The sequence below is a fragment of the Lissotriton helveticus genome, chromosome 12 (assembly GCF_964261635.1).
Source record: "Lissotriton helveticus chromosome 12, aLisHel1.1, whole genome shotgun sequence".
In the NCBI taxonomy this organism is placed as follows: Eukaryota; Metazoa; Chordata; class Amphibia; order Caudata; family Salamandridae; genus Lissotriton; species Lissotriton helveticus.
Window position 1 is genome coordinate 894,113,023 of NC_136073.1, and position 17,015 is coordinate 894,130,037.

At 44.0% G+C, this 17,015-nt stretch overlaps 1 protein-coding gene across 1 annotated transcript in view; it reads left to right on the forward strand.

The window, feature by feature from the left end:
• LOC144798760 (polyamine-transporting ATPase 13A3-like) overlaps nucleotides 1-17,015 on the forward strand; it is a 376,171-nt gene that overhangs the window by 57,001 nt on the left and 302,155 nt on the right. The window contains exons 2-3 of the mRNA XM_078669780.1: nucleotides 7,501-7,582; nucleotides 14,936-15,029. Of these exons, the coding sequence (XP_078525906.1) occupies nucleotides 14,979-15,029 (51 nt within the window). The 5' untranslated portion in view covers nucleotides 7,501-7,582; nucleotides 14,936-14,978. The remainder of the gene's footprint in view (nucleotides 1-7,500; nucleotides 7,583-14,935; nucleotides 15,030-17,015) is intronic.

Here is a 17,015-nt window from a genome sequence, read left to right on the forward strand (position 1 = left end):
TAGATCCCACCATGAAATAACTAAAGTGCAACCTGCACCCTTAGTTTATCCCCAGCAATGACAGTACTACAGGAAGTTGGTGGTCCTGTTTAGCTTGGATTCTGACACAGACAGAGGTTTGAAAACATACCGCGGAATGATGATGAAGAGGTAGAAAATGTACTCTTTTTCACTATGTTGATGTTGTATTGTGCCTCGACTTGGAACATGCTAGTGATCTACCAGGGATCTCCAAAGTCGGTCCTGGAGGGCCGGATCCATGCCAGATTTTTAACATATCCCCATTTAGATAAATGTAGTTATCTTAAAAATCTAGAATGGATCTGGCTCTCCGGGACCAACTTTGGAGAACCCTGGTCTAGACACTTCTCGTCAGACTGAAGTGGAATCTCCATCAGTGCCACCCACAGAGGAAAGCTCCTTGTTTGTGATCTGCAGAAAGCAGAAGTACTACATTTACATTTCCTAACTATCGAGACAAAAGCCAGCTTATTGGTGGAAATCTTGCAGGCTGGGCCTGCTATAACCGAGTCCTTATTTCCATTGAATGACACCATAACAAAACGCCTGAATGGAATGATGAAAGAAGCTTTGCTTGGAGGCCCCAGCTAGTTGCCCAGGATATAGGCGACATAGGCCAGCACCTGGTGATTTGGCCTTTCTTACTTGGCATCCGACCTCTGAGCGTCTAGTGGTCTAAGCATCCAGGAGCAAGGTCAACCCAAATGTGTTACTTTATACACCCTCGTATGAGAAGTCAAAGCGAATTGATACATTTTATAAAATTATTTTCTTTCACCAGCTTGGCCCTTCGATCACTAAATGTGGTTTGTCTTCTCGACCAATGTACACATGCCCTTTGTGACATGGACAGTGAGATCTAGCTGGCTTGATGAATTCAGGAATGCCCTTTCCCAAACAGTTCAGTGCTGACAAGACACTGCCATATATGATTCGAATGCTGTCCTTGACACTATGGACTGTGTGTTGTGATTGGCGGCATGCCTAGACAATGCCACAGGTTTCTCCAGTGAAAGATCGGCATCGCTAATGGACATGCTCTATGATGGTTCCAGACTCGTAGGGGGAAAGACTGACTGTGCTAGAAGGCAATTTAGAGATAGCCACGTCACAGCCCGCTATTTAGGCTTACTTTCACTGGCACATCAGTTCAACCAACAATGTAGGAAGTTTAGAGAGCACGTCTTCAACTTAGGCTTTCGCCAGTGACCACTCTCATAGCCCGTGCAGCATCTGACCCAGACTTTTCGCAGCTCCAGGGGATGTGGTGGGAGCCAAGGGCCTTGGCCCAATGAAAGACCTCAATCTTCAGCCTTAGATTACTCTGCCACAACTTCTTCTATAGCTGCTTTGGTTTCCCCTCCCAGAGGCATGCACAGCTGTTATGGGGCACATCAATCAAAAAACGCATCAAATTCTTAACAGGAATGAATGAATGAATGAATGAAAAATATTTATAGAGCGCACGATGGCCAAACGGCTTCCTGGCGCTGGGAGCTCTGAAGAACCGAACAGACAGGGCCAGGAGGTTTAGCAGGGGTAGGCCAGGGCAAACAGAAAAGTTTTCAGCGCTTTACGGAAATGAGAAAAAATAGGGATCGAACGCATAGAAAGAGGAAGGGAGTTCCAGAACCGGGGGGCAAGAACAGAGAAACGGGTTCCACCAGTGCGAGATTTGTGAAAGCGGGGAACAGTGAGGAGGGCAGAAGATGATGAACGGAGAGTGCGGGCAGGGGTGTGACGGGAAATCAAAGAATTGATGAAAGCCGGTGCAGAGTGATCAAGGGCCCGGTAAACAAGGCACCCTAGTTTAAACAGAGATCTCTGCAAAATGGGCAACCAGTGAAGGGATTTGAGGACGGGAGTGATGTGATGGGTTTTGGGCAAATGAAAGATGAGACGGGCGGCCTGGTTCTGGATAGCTTGTAAGCGGCGGGTTTCATAGGCAGGGATGCCAGCGAACAAGCTATTGCCATAATCAAGGCGGGAAGTGATAAGGGCGGAAATAATAATTTTAAGGGAGTCGAGAGAAAAAAAACGAGAGATTTTCCGGATCATTCGGAGGGAAAGAAAACAGGAGGACACCACGGCACTGACCTGGCCATGCATGGACAGGTCCTGTCTGACCTTGATGCCCAGAGTTTTAACAGAGGGAACGGGGGTGGGAGGGGGGCCAAGGATGGGAGGCCAGAAAGCAGGGGACCAGGGACTGGATGAGCCGCCAATCAGGACAAGCTCAGTCTTATCTGGGTTGAGCTTGAGGTGATTGGCGCTCATCCACCCAGAGATAAAGACCATGGTGGAGTGAAAAAAGGATAGAGAGTGAGAAGTAGAGGAAAGATCAAAGACGAGCTGGAGGTCGTCAGCGTAGTTATACACAGAGACCCCCAGCTCAAGAAGAGAAGAGATAAGAGGGTGAATATAGAGGTTAAAGAGAAGGGGAGAGAGAGAGGAACCTTGGGGGACCCCACAGGGCACCGGGAGGGGAGAAGCAGAGAAGCCGGGAAGGTGAACGGCTTGAGAACGCCCTGTCAGGAAAGAGGTGATCCAGGAGAAGGCAGAACCTCGTATGCCCGCTGCGCTGACACGGTCCAGAAGAATGTTATGGTCGACCGTGTCAAACGCAGCGGACAGGTCGAGGAGGATCAGAGCTTGAGGGGAGTTGACGTCGGCCTTGGCCTTAAGCTCGTCGAGGACGGCCAACACCACGGTTTCGGTCGAATGACCCGAGCGGAAGCCAGCTTGGTGAGAAGCCAGAAGCTGGCTCTGCTCAACATAAACAGAGAGACAGGAAGTAACATAAGACTCAAGAATTTTAGCCAGATAAGGGAGAAGAGAGATAGGTCTGAAGTTAGAGGGAAGGGAAGAGTCGAGACCAGGTTTTTTAAGAATGGGGGAAACAATAGCAGATTTGAATGAAGAAGGGACCAAACCAGTGGAAAGAGAGGCATTAAGGAAAGAGAGAGGGGTATCAGGACAGGAAGAGAAGAGGGTTTTAAGAATACGGGCAGGGGCACAATCAGTGGGGGAGCTCAGGAACGCTCACTTCCACTCGACAAGAAACCTGAGGCAGATCCCCTTGGAAGAACTAGAAGAAAGTCTGAACTCACTCTTCCCCCACCCAATATAACGAGGCCCTAACTGACATGTTGGACAAATTAGCACCCATGAGACAAAAGAAGAACAAAACCCTCCCATCGAGATCGTGGTTCAACTCTGAACTAAACGTGGAAAGAAGACCGCTAAGAGCAACTGAAAGACTCTGGCACAATAACCCCTCGTCAAATCACCTCGAACTACTCAAAACAAAACGTAGGATGTACAACAAGCACATCGCGCACGAAAAATCCTCCTTCTTTTGCGACACACTGAACAATGCAAAAAACCGCCCCAAAGAACTCTTCAACATTATCAGACAACAAACATCTAAACCAACTCCGGCTGCTATCCCGGCCTCTAAAGAGCTATGCAACAAATTTGCTAATTTCTTCAGCGATAAAATTCTAAAGATTGAGCTCTCACTGACGGCACATCCACCTCCATCAAAGACCGGCCGATACTCAGTAAAGATGATGCAAACCCACCCAGCCAACCTACCTACAACTGGCTAACCTTCACTCCCACCACTGTAACGGAAATTATTGAACTAACCACCGGATCCAAACCCTCATCGCACCTTGAAGACCCCATCCCCGCACAACTAGCAAAACAACTCAAAAACTCCTTAGCCCCCACTGGACTAGGATCATTAACAGCTCCCTGGAAACAGGAAGCATACCTGACTGCCTCAAAATAGGCCAGATAACACCACTAATAAAAAAGGCTGGTGCTGACCCCAACTATCTTAGCAACTACAGACCTGTATCCAATCTCCCTTTCCTAGCAAAATTACTAGAAAAATGTGTTCTCCGTCAACTCTCCCACCACATGGACATCAACAACCTCCTCGACCCACACCAATCAGGCTGCAGGAAAGGATGCAGCACAGAGACTGCCATCCTAAATGTCATAGATGATATGCACAAATCACTGGACAAGAACCGCTGCTGTCTACTCATACTCCTGGACCTTTCGGCGGCCTTTGACACGGTCGACCACAAACTACTCATCAACACTCTCACAGATAGGATAGGTGCCAATGGGGTGGTTGCACAGTGGTTCACCTCCTTCCTACAAAACAGATCTCAAAGAATAAAAATAGGAAACTTCATGTCCGACCTACACCCTATAACTAGGTGTCCCCCAAGGGTCAGTGCTATCACCCGCACTATTCAACATCTACATGGAGCCACTCACCATCATCCTCAAACAAGCCAACATTCCCTTCCATCTCTATGCCGACGACACCCAAATATACCTTGAAACCTCCTCCCTAGCAGACATGCAAAGACTAAACATCACCCTAAGAGAAGTACAAGAGTGGCTATCCCGCAACCATCTGAAACTAAATCAAAACAAAACGGAAATTCTTCTCCTAGCCAGCAAGGAAAAGACCCCACAAATCACGGAATGGCTAAAGGCTGTTGATGCTCTAGACTGCACTCTCATCCCAGCAGACTCAGTGAAGTCATTGGGTATCACTCTGGACCCTAACTTGGATATGATTAAACATATCAAGAGCACCGCAAAAGGTGCCTTCTTCAACCTAAAGCTATTAAGTAAAACCAAACCCTTCATCCCACCAACGGACCTCAAACAAGCCATGCAGTCCCTTGTCCTATCCAGATTAGACTACGTGATCGCCACCCTCACAGGTACGGCTAAAATACACCTAGCTCCACTTAGAAAAACACTAAATGCAGCAGCCAGAATTGTGTCTGGAGTAAAGAAATATGAACATATCACTCCCGCGCTAACTGAACTCAAATGGCTCCCAGTAGAAATGCTAGCTAATTTCAGAACCGCTTGCCTCACACACAAAGCTCTACACACTGGCAAACCCACCTATCTAGCTACGAAACTCAAGAAAGCGGGACAGACAAGAAACCTCAGAAGCACTAACTCTCTGCTTCTCATCCCTCCGAAAACCTGCAAACAAAAGACTCTATCTAGGTCCTTCACCGGAAATGCACCCAAAATCTGGAATGCCATTCCCATACATATTAGGACGAACTCCTCCTACAGAGCCTTCAAGAGCCAGCTTAAAACGCTCTTCCTAAACCAATACCTCACAAAGTAAAAACGGATCCCTTTCAACTCCCGACCACAAGACAAAAGACCCAGGAACTACGTCAAATCGGATTAACGAACCTCCTTGACCTTGGTCTCACTATTTACCTGGGCACTCTTGGTGCAATAATCTGTTTTTTAACAATGTAATCTGCCTATAACAATGTTGTAAAGCGCTCCGATACCTCCGGGTCTGGCTAGCGCTATAGAAAACTCCAAAAATAAAATGTTGCCACTACTTTTTTCTACTTGGCTGGAAATCCATAACTTCAGATTAGTGTGTCCTACAAATTTTTCAGAAACGTTACACCTTGACATTCACATAATCTCTTTTCCCCATATTCCACCATTATTGTTCAAGTTTCATCAGACCATGCCGCTATCGTTTTGGCAGAAAAGGGTGAGAGATGTTACTCCTAGTACTTCTTGGTGCCCAAGAACGATGGTGGGGTGGGGTTGATTTTAGTTCTATTCCTCTTGAACGCCTTTGCATGGAGGGACAATTTCCAAATGCTCACTCTGGCCCACCATTGTATTTGTATTGTGAAATGTAAAATGCAAACTATATCCCCATGGTATCCCAGGCTCCGTGCCTTACATTGCCCCTTGCAGAACAGAGCAATTGAGATTGTTGTTGTTGATGGTCCGAGTGCACCTCGTCCACTCGCAGCCGAGCCTCCCCTATAGAAGTGAGATTAGTTGCCTTAAAGTTGTTAAAACACTGTCACACTCTCAGCAGTTTTAATGAAAGGGTCATTAAACCCCTGTTCCAGTTATACAGGCCACAAGGTCTCTGGCCCTACTTGTCCGATCAGCTGCCATGCCTGAGAGGTATCGCTGGCGTTGTGACAGGAGCCACACTTCTTCTCTGAGTGAGGTCACTCTTTGCGTGGAACACAACCAGTCCAGCGGAGGATTTTCCCCTGCTGGTGAAATAAACATGGACCTCCTCCAAACATGTTGAGATCAAGTGGGGAAAATTCGGAGCTCGCCAGAGAAATTGGAAAAGGACAAAGTTGCACAAGTACTTTAGTTTGTATACAACCCTCTGGATTAAGTTGTATTGAGAGAAGTTGTTCTCCTGTCTTGCTTTGTGAATCAGCTGGCCTCATGCTGCATGCTCTTGTTGTGCAGTAGATTGAGGGCCTGCGGGTTTAACATGTGCATTTGGATTGAGCAAAATATCTTGTTTTGAAGAGTTATAATACAATGTTTCATGGTAATAATATAATAATCTGTGGCTCAGTCTTAAAGGAAAATGAACCATTCCCTGTTTATGTTTGAGTAGCTTAGCAGAGTTGGGTGTGGGGGGGGTGCTGGATCTCTTTAGCCAGTTTGGAAGACCGCAACTAGGTTTTTACTTTAGAGTTCTCAGCCAATTCTTAAAAGGACACCTCCATGGTCGAGTGCTAGGTCGGTGGAACAGCCTTCCAGACTAGACCAAATATCTGTTTGAAGTTCTCTAAGCCTCGAGACGGTCATAAAAAAGTATTTTGGAATTAACACAGTGAACTTGCGAGAAGCCAAGGTCTAAGGTGTGTGTGCGTTGGAATGCTGGTCGATTTGATAGGCTTCCTGGTTGATTTGATTGACTTGCTGATCCATGCAGAGTGCCTGGAGAACCTTTTCCCTGGCAGTTGTTGACTCTTCAGCTTCTGCTGCCCTGTGCTCCGTTTACCATTGGCAGTGGCCAGGAAGTTATGGTTTAAAGTTCTCTGTATGGATCTTTGGGCCTTTTACAACCTGGGCCCATTATTATTTCCCCAAACGGTTCAGAAATTAATTCTGTGCTGCAACCTTCATTTATCCAATCAATTTATTTTTTAAAGTACTTCTATAATCACGGAAAAACATGCATTTAGACAGTTCTTGTATTTCATTGCTTATCTATGAAACACTCTTCTGCTCTCCCTGTAAATCAAATTATTGCCACTCATTTCAGCTTTAGAAAATGCATGTAACATGCTTTTTTCCTCAAAGCTTCAAGGCTGATTACCTTTTACTGATGTTTAGTGTTACTAATGGGTCCTCTTAGCAGAAATCTGCTTTGATAGGATGAACATTGTGCTCTCTAAGCCCCAAATTAACATAGAAACCACAAGGTGGTTGAAACTAAAGGTGGTAAGCTATTTGAGCGCCACTGAGCAAGGGGGAGGTGGCAATTGGTTAAGTACATTTTGATTTCTGGCATGGCCTAGTTTTCAGTTGTTTGGAACCTGTGGGGCTTCTAAAATATCCAATGTTTCCAGTTGTGATTCCGGTACACAGGGATCCAAGCAGCCTTTTTATCTTTCTTGTTCTGTCTTGCAGCTCCTGTACACGCTGACCCATCTGCGAAGGGTGTGGACGGTGGACCGAGGACCATTCAGCTGACATACTGACAAGACCTGCCGTAAGTCTTCCGAGCCATTCTTGGTGTTGAATTTGTAAAGGTTGTGAGTGATTAGAGTGGCTAGGATGGATTCTACAGTATGGGTGCTCAGAGTTTAGTTTTGAACACATTTACATGAGTAGATGTGTATGGTCTACCATGGGGACCCAAACCTGCCCTTTGAACTTTGTCCTGTCAATCCAGTTCTATTTGAGTCCAGAACTTGCACTACTTTGTCTCCCTGTGTTAAATTAAATGTTGGTCTTTCCCTTGATTAAGAAAATAAACGCATAACACTGTGAATGTTCAACAAAGATGTTTTACTTCGCTTTGATTTACTGGCGGCAAACGGACACCGACGACGATAGTAGAAAGATCATCCTGTGTCTGGCAGGAGAACTGTTTGTCTGTACGACTCCTCCCAAGACCATTCCTTTCTTCAAGTCACAAAGTCTCCCCACCTACTCCAACTACAGCCTTTTATATGTGAACAACCACTTTGTCTCCTTTGTTAAAGTTTAACATGATGTCTTTGTCACATCCACAGTACTCCATCACATGCTCTGCTCATGTTACTTGGAGTGTAAGCAATATGCCCTTGTCATGTCTGTATTTTCCTTCCTACTCTCTGATCTGCCCTGCTATTGGTACTTCGATCAGAGTTTAAGTAGCATGTTCTTGTCATGTACACAACCCTCCCTTACTTGCCCAAATCCACTAATAAATAGGGTTTATTTACTCAGTTGTGACTTAGTCTCCATAACAATGGTTATCCAGTATTTGGGTATCTCTCATAGATTCACATGCCTGAATCATTCCCCGTCGTCGAGGCGGGAGTCCCATGGGACTCCCGCCTCGACGACGAGGAATGATTCAGGCATGTGAATCTATGAGAGATACCAATACTGGATAACTGAAGTTACAGGTAAGTAACTTGTTTTCTTATCCAGTATTGGGGTATCTTTCGTAGATTCACATGCCTGAATCATTCCCCGTCGTCGAGGCGGGAGCCCCATGGGACTCCCGCCTCGACGACGGGGAATGATTCAGGCATGTGAATCTATGAAAGATACCAATACTGGATAACTGAAGTTACAGGTAAGTAACTTGTTTTCTTATTTGTAAATGTAATTCACTATACACTGTTATAGTATTGTTGCTGTTCTGAGCCTTGTCCGACATGACTCGTGCTACTGAGATCCGAGTGCTCATCATGCTTGATATTTAAATCCTGAACATGGATTGAAACCTTCGTGAGCTGAGACAGATGCTAGTGCCTGTTTCAATGAAGTCTGAAATTATTTTGATCTTTTCTACCATTCACAGTCAATACACCCGGACTCAACCCAACATACAACCTGCATTCTATGATTATCAGTAGCTGGTAGTACACAGCTTTACTACATTGTTTCTTTTTTTGTTGAGAGTGAACTAGCTGTTCCTTTCCATGAGAAATAACTCATTAATGTTTACTATATGAGGAAAGAGCCTCACATCGGTCCTTTTTTGGAAGCGTTACATGGTCGTCTCCGATGGAAAGTCTTAGGAGCAGTGGATTGTGTGTGCAGGATCCTTCTGGATGCCCTCACACAAGTACTTGGCTCTTAGTGCTGATATCTGATGCCATTTCCTGCCTCCAAACCAGTACAAAGTCTCTTGTCTGATTCAGGGATTCACTGATGCTCACCTGCCCCTTGTGAACCTGAAATAGTTCATCTGCCTGCTTTCCATGGAAACATTAACTAAAGTCGAGAGCTGGAGCTGACTGTACTGGAACCTAATTTTCAGAAATGTTTTTCTCACCTGACTTGTCTGTCACAGTTTAAAAAATATATATATTTATTCCGCTGACCCGAGTAACGGCACCATAGGAAGACTACCTGTGTGTTTCGGTTTTCAAACTCCTGCGTTGCAGTGTTCCATTGTATGAGATGTGCCCTTGAACATACTTCCAAGAACGAACTAATCAGGAACATCTTTGGTTACCTATTTGTTCACACTTTACGGTTCCTGGTAACTGATGGTAATGGGAGGCATTATTTTCCATTTAGTTGATGAGGTCTATTGGGAGTTTCACTTCAAATCTTCTTGGGATAGATTTCGCTTGTCTCCCTTCTTTCCTATTGGTGTATGGTTGTGATTTCTCTGGACCGAAGAATCTTCATAGCAAGCATATTGAATAGTTGAACCTTATTTCAACATTCCTGACTGATCAAATGTGTTTTCCTGTCCACCACACCGGTGACCCATTTCGCTTAGCTGGTGCAGTAAATGGCCATTGTATAAGTTGCTCCCCTAGCAGGGAATTCCGCTTTGCTAGTTTCAGGATCTACCCAGAGTGAACTGCCTTTTAAGCCTGAGTGACTAACCTCACGTTTGAGCCATGACCCGTTGAACAGTTGATGGCAGTTAATTGGCCGGTGGGGGTGGATTTTTCGTCTGCACTGTAGGGATTGCAGTATATTTGTTTAGCCTCAGTTCTTGGGCGTTTCTTGTTGAGACTGCTGTAGATTTCGTTTCTCCTTTCACCAAAGTGAAGTTCTGCATCCTTTCACTGCACCTCCAACCCTACATTGCGCAGGCTATCGTTATCAGATCATTGAGTGTTTATTCAGATTAACAAAGACTTCAGTGGAACAGGGAAGTAATCTGCGTTCACCTCTTAGGATTATATCCGTTTATACAAGTCTGAATGTGGTCTAAGAAAAACAGAATCTTGAACCAGGCGGTGGCCAAGAGCCTGACTGCTAATCGCAACTAAACAAAAGCTATTTGCTACTTGCCCTTCTTCCACATCCTTTGTTTAGCTCCTGCAAGAGAGTTGGAGACCAAGCCGCAGGTTCTGATTCGCGTAGGGACTCATGAGCCCTTTGCACCAACGTGCAGTCTGAGATACTGCAAACCTTGTGGGATGCAGTTATGGAACCCTAAAGAAGATTAACTTAGACTTAACTCTCTCCCTCCAAAATTTCAGTATCTTCACAAGTTCATTGTGACTGGTTGGCCTGGCTCTTGCTGTCACTCTTTTGGAATGTAAATGGCCCAATGGCAACTTTAGCTTTTACATTCAGCAAAGCTCGCTACACCAGCTAAGATAGAACATTGGACTAGGGGCTGCATCTAGTCTACTCGCCATTAGAGTCAGAGCCATACTGGAGGTCTGAGGGAAAATATCTTGCACTTACTCTGATGGAAGTAGGGTCTGTGGGCTTACCTTATTCAGCTTAGGCACCAGCTCCTTCAGGTGAATGGGATGACGGATGCATGGAGGAAGAGTCTCCAAAGATTGGTGTCATGCCGCAGAGTTTGACTCAAGAATTAACCCATTACAATCCGAGGAAGCAACTCTTCATTGTTCAGATGACTGGACCAGAACTGACCAGCTCAAGAAGCCTTCAGACTGTTGTTCATCTGCTCCCCCTGCAGCTACACCTCCCAACTCCATCGTAGTGTGAAAGTGTGTATGAGTGGGCGCTTTTTGACTGAGTGGCAGTGCCCCGTAGCTGAATGCTACTGGATTGTCCTCCGTGAGAACACACACAAAATCCCCTCATTGCTTGATCTGACCTGAAGTGCTAACTCCCACAACCCCTGTGACCCTCTAAAGTTAACAGCAAGGTAGTAAAGTCCCCCTGACATTAAGAGGAACGAAGGAAGGAAAAATATCAAGTTGTAGATCCAATAGTGCGCCATATGCAGGAAGCAAAAATTACTGAGCAAATGTGTTGTGTTGCATCCTTCACATGTAAATGCCTCCTAATATATGATTCAAAGCATTCAAGATTTGTTCCGCCAGAATTCTTTGGATGAGCCATCATTTATTTTTTTTAAAGGACCGCATATAAGACTTATAGCTAGATTCATAAAAGGAAATTGCGCTCGAAAGGGCCAGATTCTGAGAATCTGGCCCTTTGCAAGCGCAATTTTTGCATTTGGGATTCATCATCCCAAATGCAAAAATCGCTATTTGCGAAATCGCATATTTGTGAGGAATTGCATTTAAGGAATCTCTATTTGAGATTCCTTAAACACAATTCATTAACCAATTTTAAATTGCGAATTTGCAATTTCTGGCCGCTATTTTCCACGAAGTCTGACTTCGTGGTAAATAGCGAAAAAAGTAGAAAAAAGCACTTTAGTGCATTTTTCTCAGTTGCATGTTACACACACACATGTCCTTTAGACATGTGTGTGCGCAACTCCTGTGTAAATTTGCATTTCACGGGTGCTACAGGGTGTCCTTTGGACGCCCCTGGCACCCTTGAAATCGCATCCTTATTTGCGATTAGCAAATTGCTAATCGCAAATAAGGAATAACTCCCCATTCATTCCTATGGGCCTTTAGGAATGAATGGGGAGTTATTCCTTATTTGCGATTAGCAATTTGCTAATCGCAAATAAGGAAGATGTAGGATCGCAATTTATTTTGCGATTCCTACATGAATCCCGTTTTTCAAGTCCTTAATAGCGATTCCTTATGAATCGCTATTAAAGACTCGCAAAACGGGTCTTTGATGAATCTAGCCGTTAGTCCCTTTTCCGGAAACTCAAGGATTTTGTTTCTCACACAAAAAAAGCCCATGTTTGACATCCTGTCTTCTACTCCGTTCAGAACACCACAGTCCCACCACCCATCGCCCAACTTTCTGTGCAGCTAGCGGAACATCCCCTTAGGTGATTGTAAACTGGAAAGACCATCACGGTCTAGGCAGGAGGACTTTTAACTACACGCTGAGTGAATTTGTGTCCACTGTTCAAGGAGTGCATGGTCTAATCATGAACGCTTGCAATCTCTGGTAAGAGCTTGGCGCAGAAGTAACCAAGCGCTTGAGAGATGCTCAGAGAAAGAAGGAACTCTGCAAAGGCTTTGCAAAAAATCGAAAGTGATACTCAGTAGAATTTTCCGATTTACTTGTTCAGACCAGACATATGGTTTACACTTTTTTTATAAACTGGATACTGCCTGAACATTGTTATGACTTACAATTATTTGTCCAGTATTTGATTTCTAAACCTACATCACCCTCCAAGAGTAAGCCTGGATTGTTTGACACCTGTACCTGATGAAAGTCAGAACTTGGGGAGAGGAGTTGGCCTGTCGGCTAGGGCGGTCGACCTCGAATCTGGGGAACCGGGTACCAGTCTCGGCAATGACTCTGAACATCCTGTGATTCTAGGCAAATCACTTAATCTCTCTGTGCCTAACACAAATTATGAGTGTGTCCTCATGTAACGCAACTGGTGCTATGTAAAATGCTCTGATACCCGATGCCGGGTCAAGTTTGCATTATAAGCATTGGCAAAAACAATACGCCTTTCCTAAGGGACCAATTGGCTTTGCTAATGGGTTTTAGCCAAGCTGCACAACATTCATGTGTTTACAAAATGATGCAGCTGGTTTTTTTCTTTTCCCCAGTTACGTATCCAAGTTGGATCAGAAACAAAAAAAGTTTTTTGTTTTTTTTAAATGGATGGTTGGGGAGGAACATAGGGGCAAAGCAATGGGGGGGGGGTGGTAGCAACATGGCGGCACAGTTGAAGCGGGGGGTGGAAGCAACAATGATGGTCTGGGTGGAAGAGCAGAAGCATCACTGACCGGTGGGGGACAGAAGCAACTGAGGCCGTGGGTGTGGGAGCAAAGCAAACGGTTGAGAGACCAACGCGGAGCTGACGGGAAGAAGCAAACCGGCGAAAGGAAGGAACATGGAGCACAGCGAAGGAGGGAGAGAAGTACACGAGGGAGACACCTGGAGAACACATGTTTAAACAAACAGAAAACTTGCACTTGGAGGGAACCAATTAATGTATTCAGGGTCAAGGTGAGGGATAAATATAAGAAGTAAGTAATGGACAGGCTATAAGTCAACTGTAAGCTAACAAAACATCTTGCAAGAAGACTATTCATCCGCGTCTCGTCGGCAAGCCCTTAAATTAAGTACTAGTCTTAAGTTGAGCATAATAAAATTCCATTGTAACCAATGAGCGTTAGATTGCACGCCATAATATATTGAAGTTGCGTAAATCTGCAGCAGTGTTAACGCACCAAATTAACAAATATTTTGGGAAGGAACCTCATAAGTAATTTTTTGTGCATAGTCCAAAATTATTATATCCCAAATCAATATACTTTCTGTTCCTTCCTTCATTTTGGGATGGAACAAACCTTTTTTTTTCTTTCAAATAACTTTCTTTTACTGGTTACTTTGCGAACAAATAAATAACGCTCTAAATGTTTAAAACTCCAGATGCGGAGTATTTCTTTGACATCCCATCAGCTATTATTTGTTTTGCGGTAACAGCGTTATGAAGGCTTGATGTATTTGTCTTATTCTTATTTTAACTTTCCTTAGTACAACATAAAAGATGACCATAACATTATCATCAAAATGTTCATCCACCTATTTGTTCTGATTGCAGAAGACTATTCCGTTTCTTGAGTTTGGTGTCACGGTTTCCTTAAAGCTTGGTTGTTTATACTTTCATTTTTCTAATACTCTTGACACTGCTCTCCTTCCTTTGACTCCGCTTTGCATAGTGTTATGTATCAAATATTATGTATAGGTTTATTGCTGCCGAGCCACAGTCGGTTATAGAATCAATACCTGATCGAGCACAATGTAATAAATGAATAATCCTTTCAGATGTGCAATGAACCTTGGTATAAATGAATCTTAGAAATAGTTCCTTCTGCCTTTATTCTTAAATCTGAAGCTAAAAGCAAGGCCTGTCCTGTTCCTTCTCCTTGCATTTTCAAAGCATGTTTATTTGAATACGATGTGTGTGCTAATAGAGGTAATATGCAGTAAAAGACCATGCGCCTTTTGCTTTATTATTGGACTAGAACATCATTTAGACGTAGTGATACCTACATATTTATATTTTTCATTAGGTCTAATGCAGGCTAAAAAGATTTTGAAGGCTAGATTTGCACATCTGTTAATTTGTTTACTTAAAGTCCACCTGCAAATAAACATTGTGAATACATTCTATTCAGTGATTCATTTCTGTTGTGTGTACTCTTGTGGATTATGGACAAAATTTGGCAATGTCAGTGTTTCATTGTCTTAGAACTTTGTTAGTATTTTCTATAGCCTTTTTAATTGGTTCAATTTCATTTTCTCCCACATTCTTCTTTTGTTTCCTTTGTATTCCCCACACCCTTCTTTATTACTCTTACATCTTCCCTACTCCCATTCATTTAATCCCATTCTCCTATGTACTTCACATCAATGTTGTCTTCTGTCCTCCTGACGCGTACTACTTTCTATCCACTCTGTCACCTCATTGTTATTTCCTCTTTTGCTTTTTCTATCTCTTTTCTTGCTTCATCTCTTTCTTGCTCCTGTTTCTCTTGTCTATCGCTTCTTTCTGCAGGAGCCTGGAGGTGGGGTAGGACAGTGACTCACAGGAAGGAAACATGGAGAGAACGGCCAAGAAATATGTCAATGCTGAGGAAGAGGAGGAGATGGTGAGTGAAAGGTGAAATGCTATTGTGGAGAATTGTAGGTGCTTTTAACAACATTCAGATCTATGTATCTGCATTATATTCTGAGATGTTTGGTCTTGATTACTAGAACATTCCTAGATCAACACTGAGTTGGATTAAATTGTTGGTGACAACCTGCACCCTTTTATCTACCTAAACACTTCACTGTGTTGTCCTGACCTCAGGGGGAATAGTTAATTTCAGCCACAGGCCAGTGGTCTTTCAAACACATGCATCTTCATCAGCCTTCTTGTGTTTTGTGCTGCCTCGCAGAGGCACCTAGTTGTTTCATTGCTTCTGGGCAAGCAGCCATTATGTAGGCTTTAGTCATTTTTATTGCATGAAATCCAAGGCTTGGAATTAGTACTGTCATTAAAGAAAAGTGTATTCTTTGGGGTGTTCCAATTTTAGAATGGAAGAAGATAGGAACGAAATGCCCGTTTCCAAAGTAGGGCAATTTGTACTTAAGAAACGTGCAGATTGTGGTTGTCAACGCTCTAATTAAAAAAATTAAGCGAGTTAAGGCCTAGAAGTGAGTCTGTATGGAACACCAGAATTCCAGTCAAAACCATAAACATTTATTTAAAATCAAGATCATTGCATAAGGCAAAAAGTTGTTAGTTAAATCATTGAGAATCAGCAATCATAAGTTAAAATCAAATACTTCAAGAGACTTAACATAAGGTCAATGTATAAAGCAAGTAAACCGCCGGAACTAAATCATAGTTAAGCGAGAGGACTAACCAAGTCCGCCTCCAAAGAGGGCGCCAAAATGACTGGCACATATCCGCAAACAATCACTTTTTTATAGGGTTTTAGACAGTAAAGCTAAGCGCTCAGAACGGTGAGATGACCTAGTAAGGCTGGATTAACAAAGACACATTAATTGAACCTGTCTCTTTTGAAATACTCAAGACAGATGAAATAAGATGCAACTGCTAAACACTTTATTTGCTGGATATTAATAAAGAGGTGCGCATAGGAAATGAAAGTGATGGCAGTGCATTGATGTAATTTATCAAACTATAACCCATTCAGTGAATAACAGGCTCTTTCAATCAAGCCTAGAAAACTGCAACATATAGCAACATCCTTGACGTGGCTTCCTTGGAGGAACACACATTAATACAACTACTTTTTATTAAATAAACAACAGCATGAACAAGGAAAAACACACACAGTAACAGATGTATGGAGCAGGAGCAGGTCCCTAAGCCAGCTCTCGCCTCGCTGCAGGTCAGCAGGCCTACCGGACTCTGCAGGCCGCACCCTGTTCTTTGCCGCTCCTGCCACTGTTAATGCATGTATTTGTTTTGAATTTTGCCTCTGCTGTTATCCCCTTATTTAAACTTTCTATAGATGCATTTTTACCACTGTTCATGTGTTGTAGCCTCCCTCACTGTTAATTATAAGCTCCTGTATCACCGCGTTGCTTGCATTGACCCATTGTACCACTGCTTTTTCTCAGAGCCGGTCTGTCACACCAATTGCTCTTTTCCTGCTGTTTTTTGCTGCCAGCACCCCTCCCAGGACCTACGTAATGGAGGCCGCAGCGCAGCAGTGCCAAAGGCCAGCTAGTCTGTACCTGGACCGCGCCCAACGTCCGCAACCCTGGCCCACCCATGACCTGGAGATATACCACAGCCGATCTCCAAACACTGGACTCCAGACCCCGCAACAAATATTGCCACACCTCCCCTCAAGTAACAGCAGGATCTTTTTCTGCGGTTACTTGAGGGCCAAACTGTCTTATCACCTGCAACACTGGAGCACCCATGCTCCCAAAGAGAACCACCAAACCGATCCTGAGCGCTTCTAATCATCTCCACTGCCTCCTGCTCAACGCACAATCGCTCTGCAAGCATGCCACTGAGATATCAGACACCATCACCTCCCTCACCCTGATTTGATCTTCCTCACCAAGACCCGCCTCAAACCATCATTCGTCCCCAACATTGCCTCAGCAAC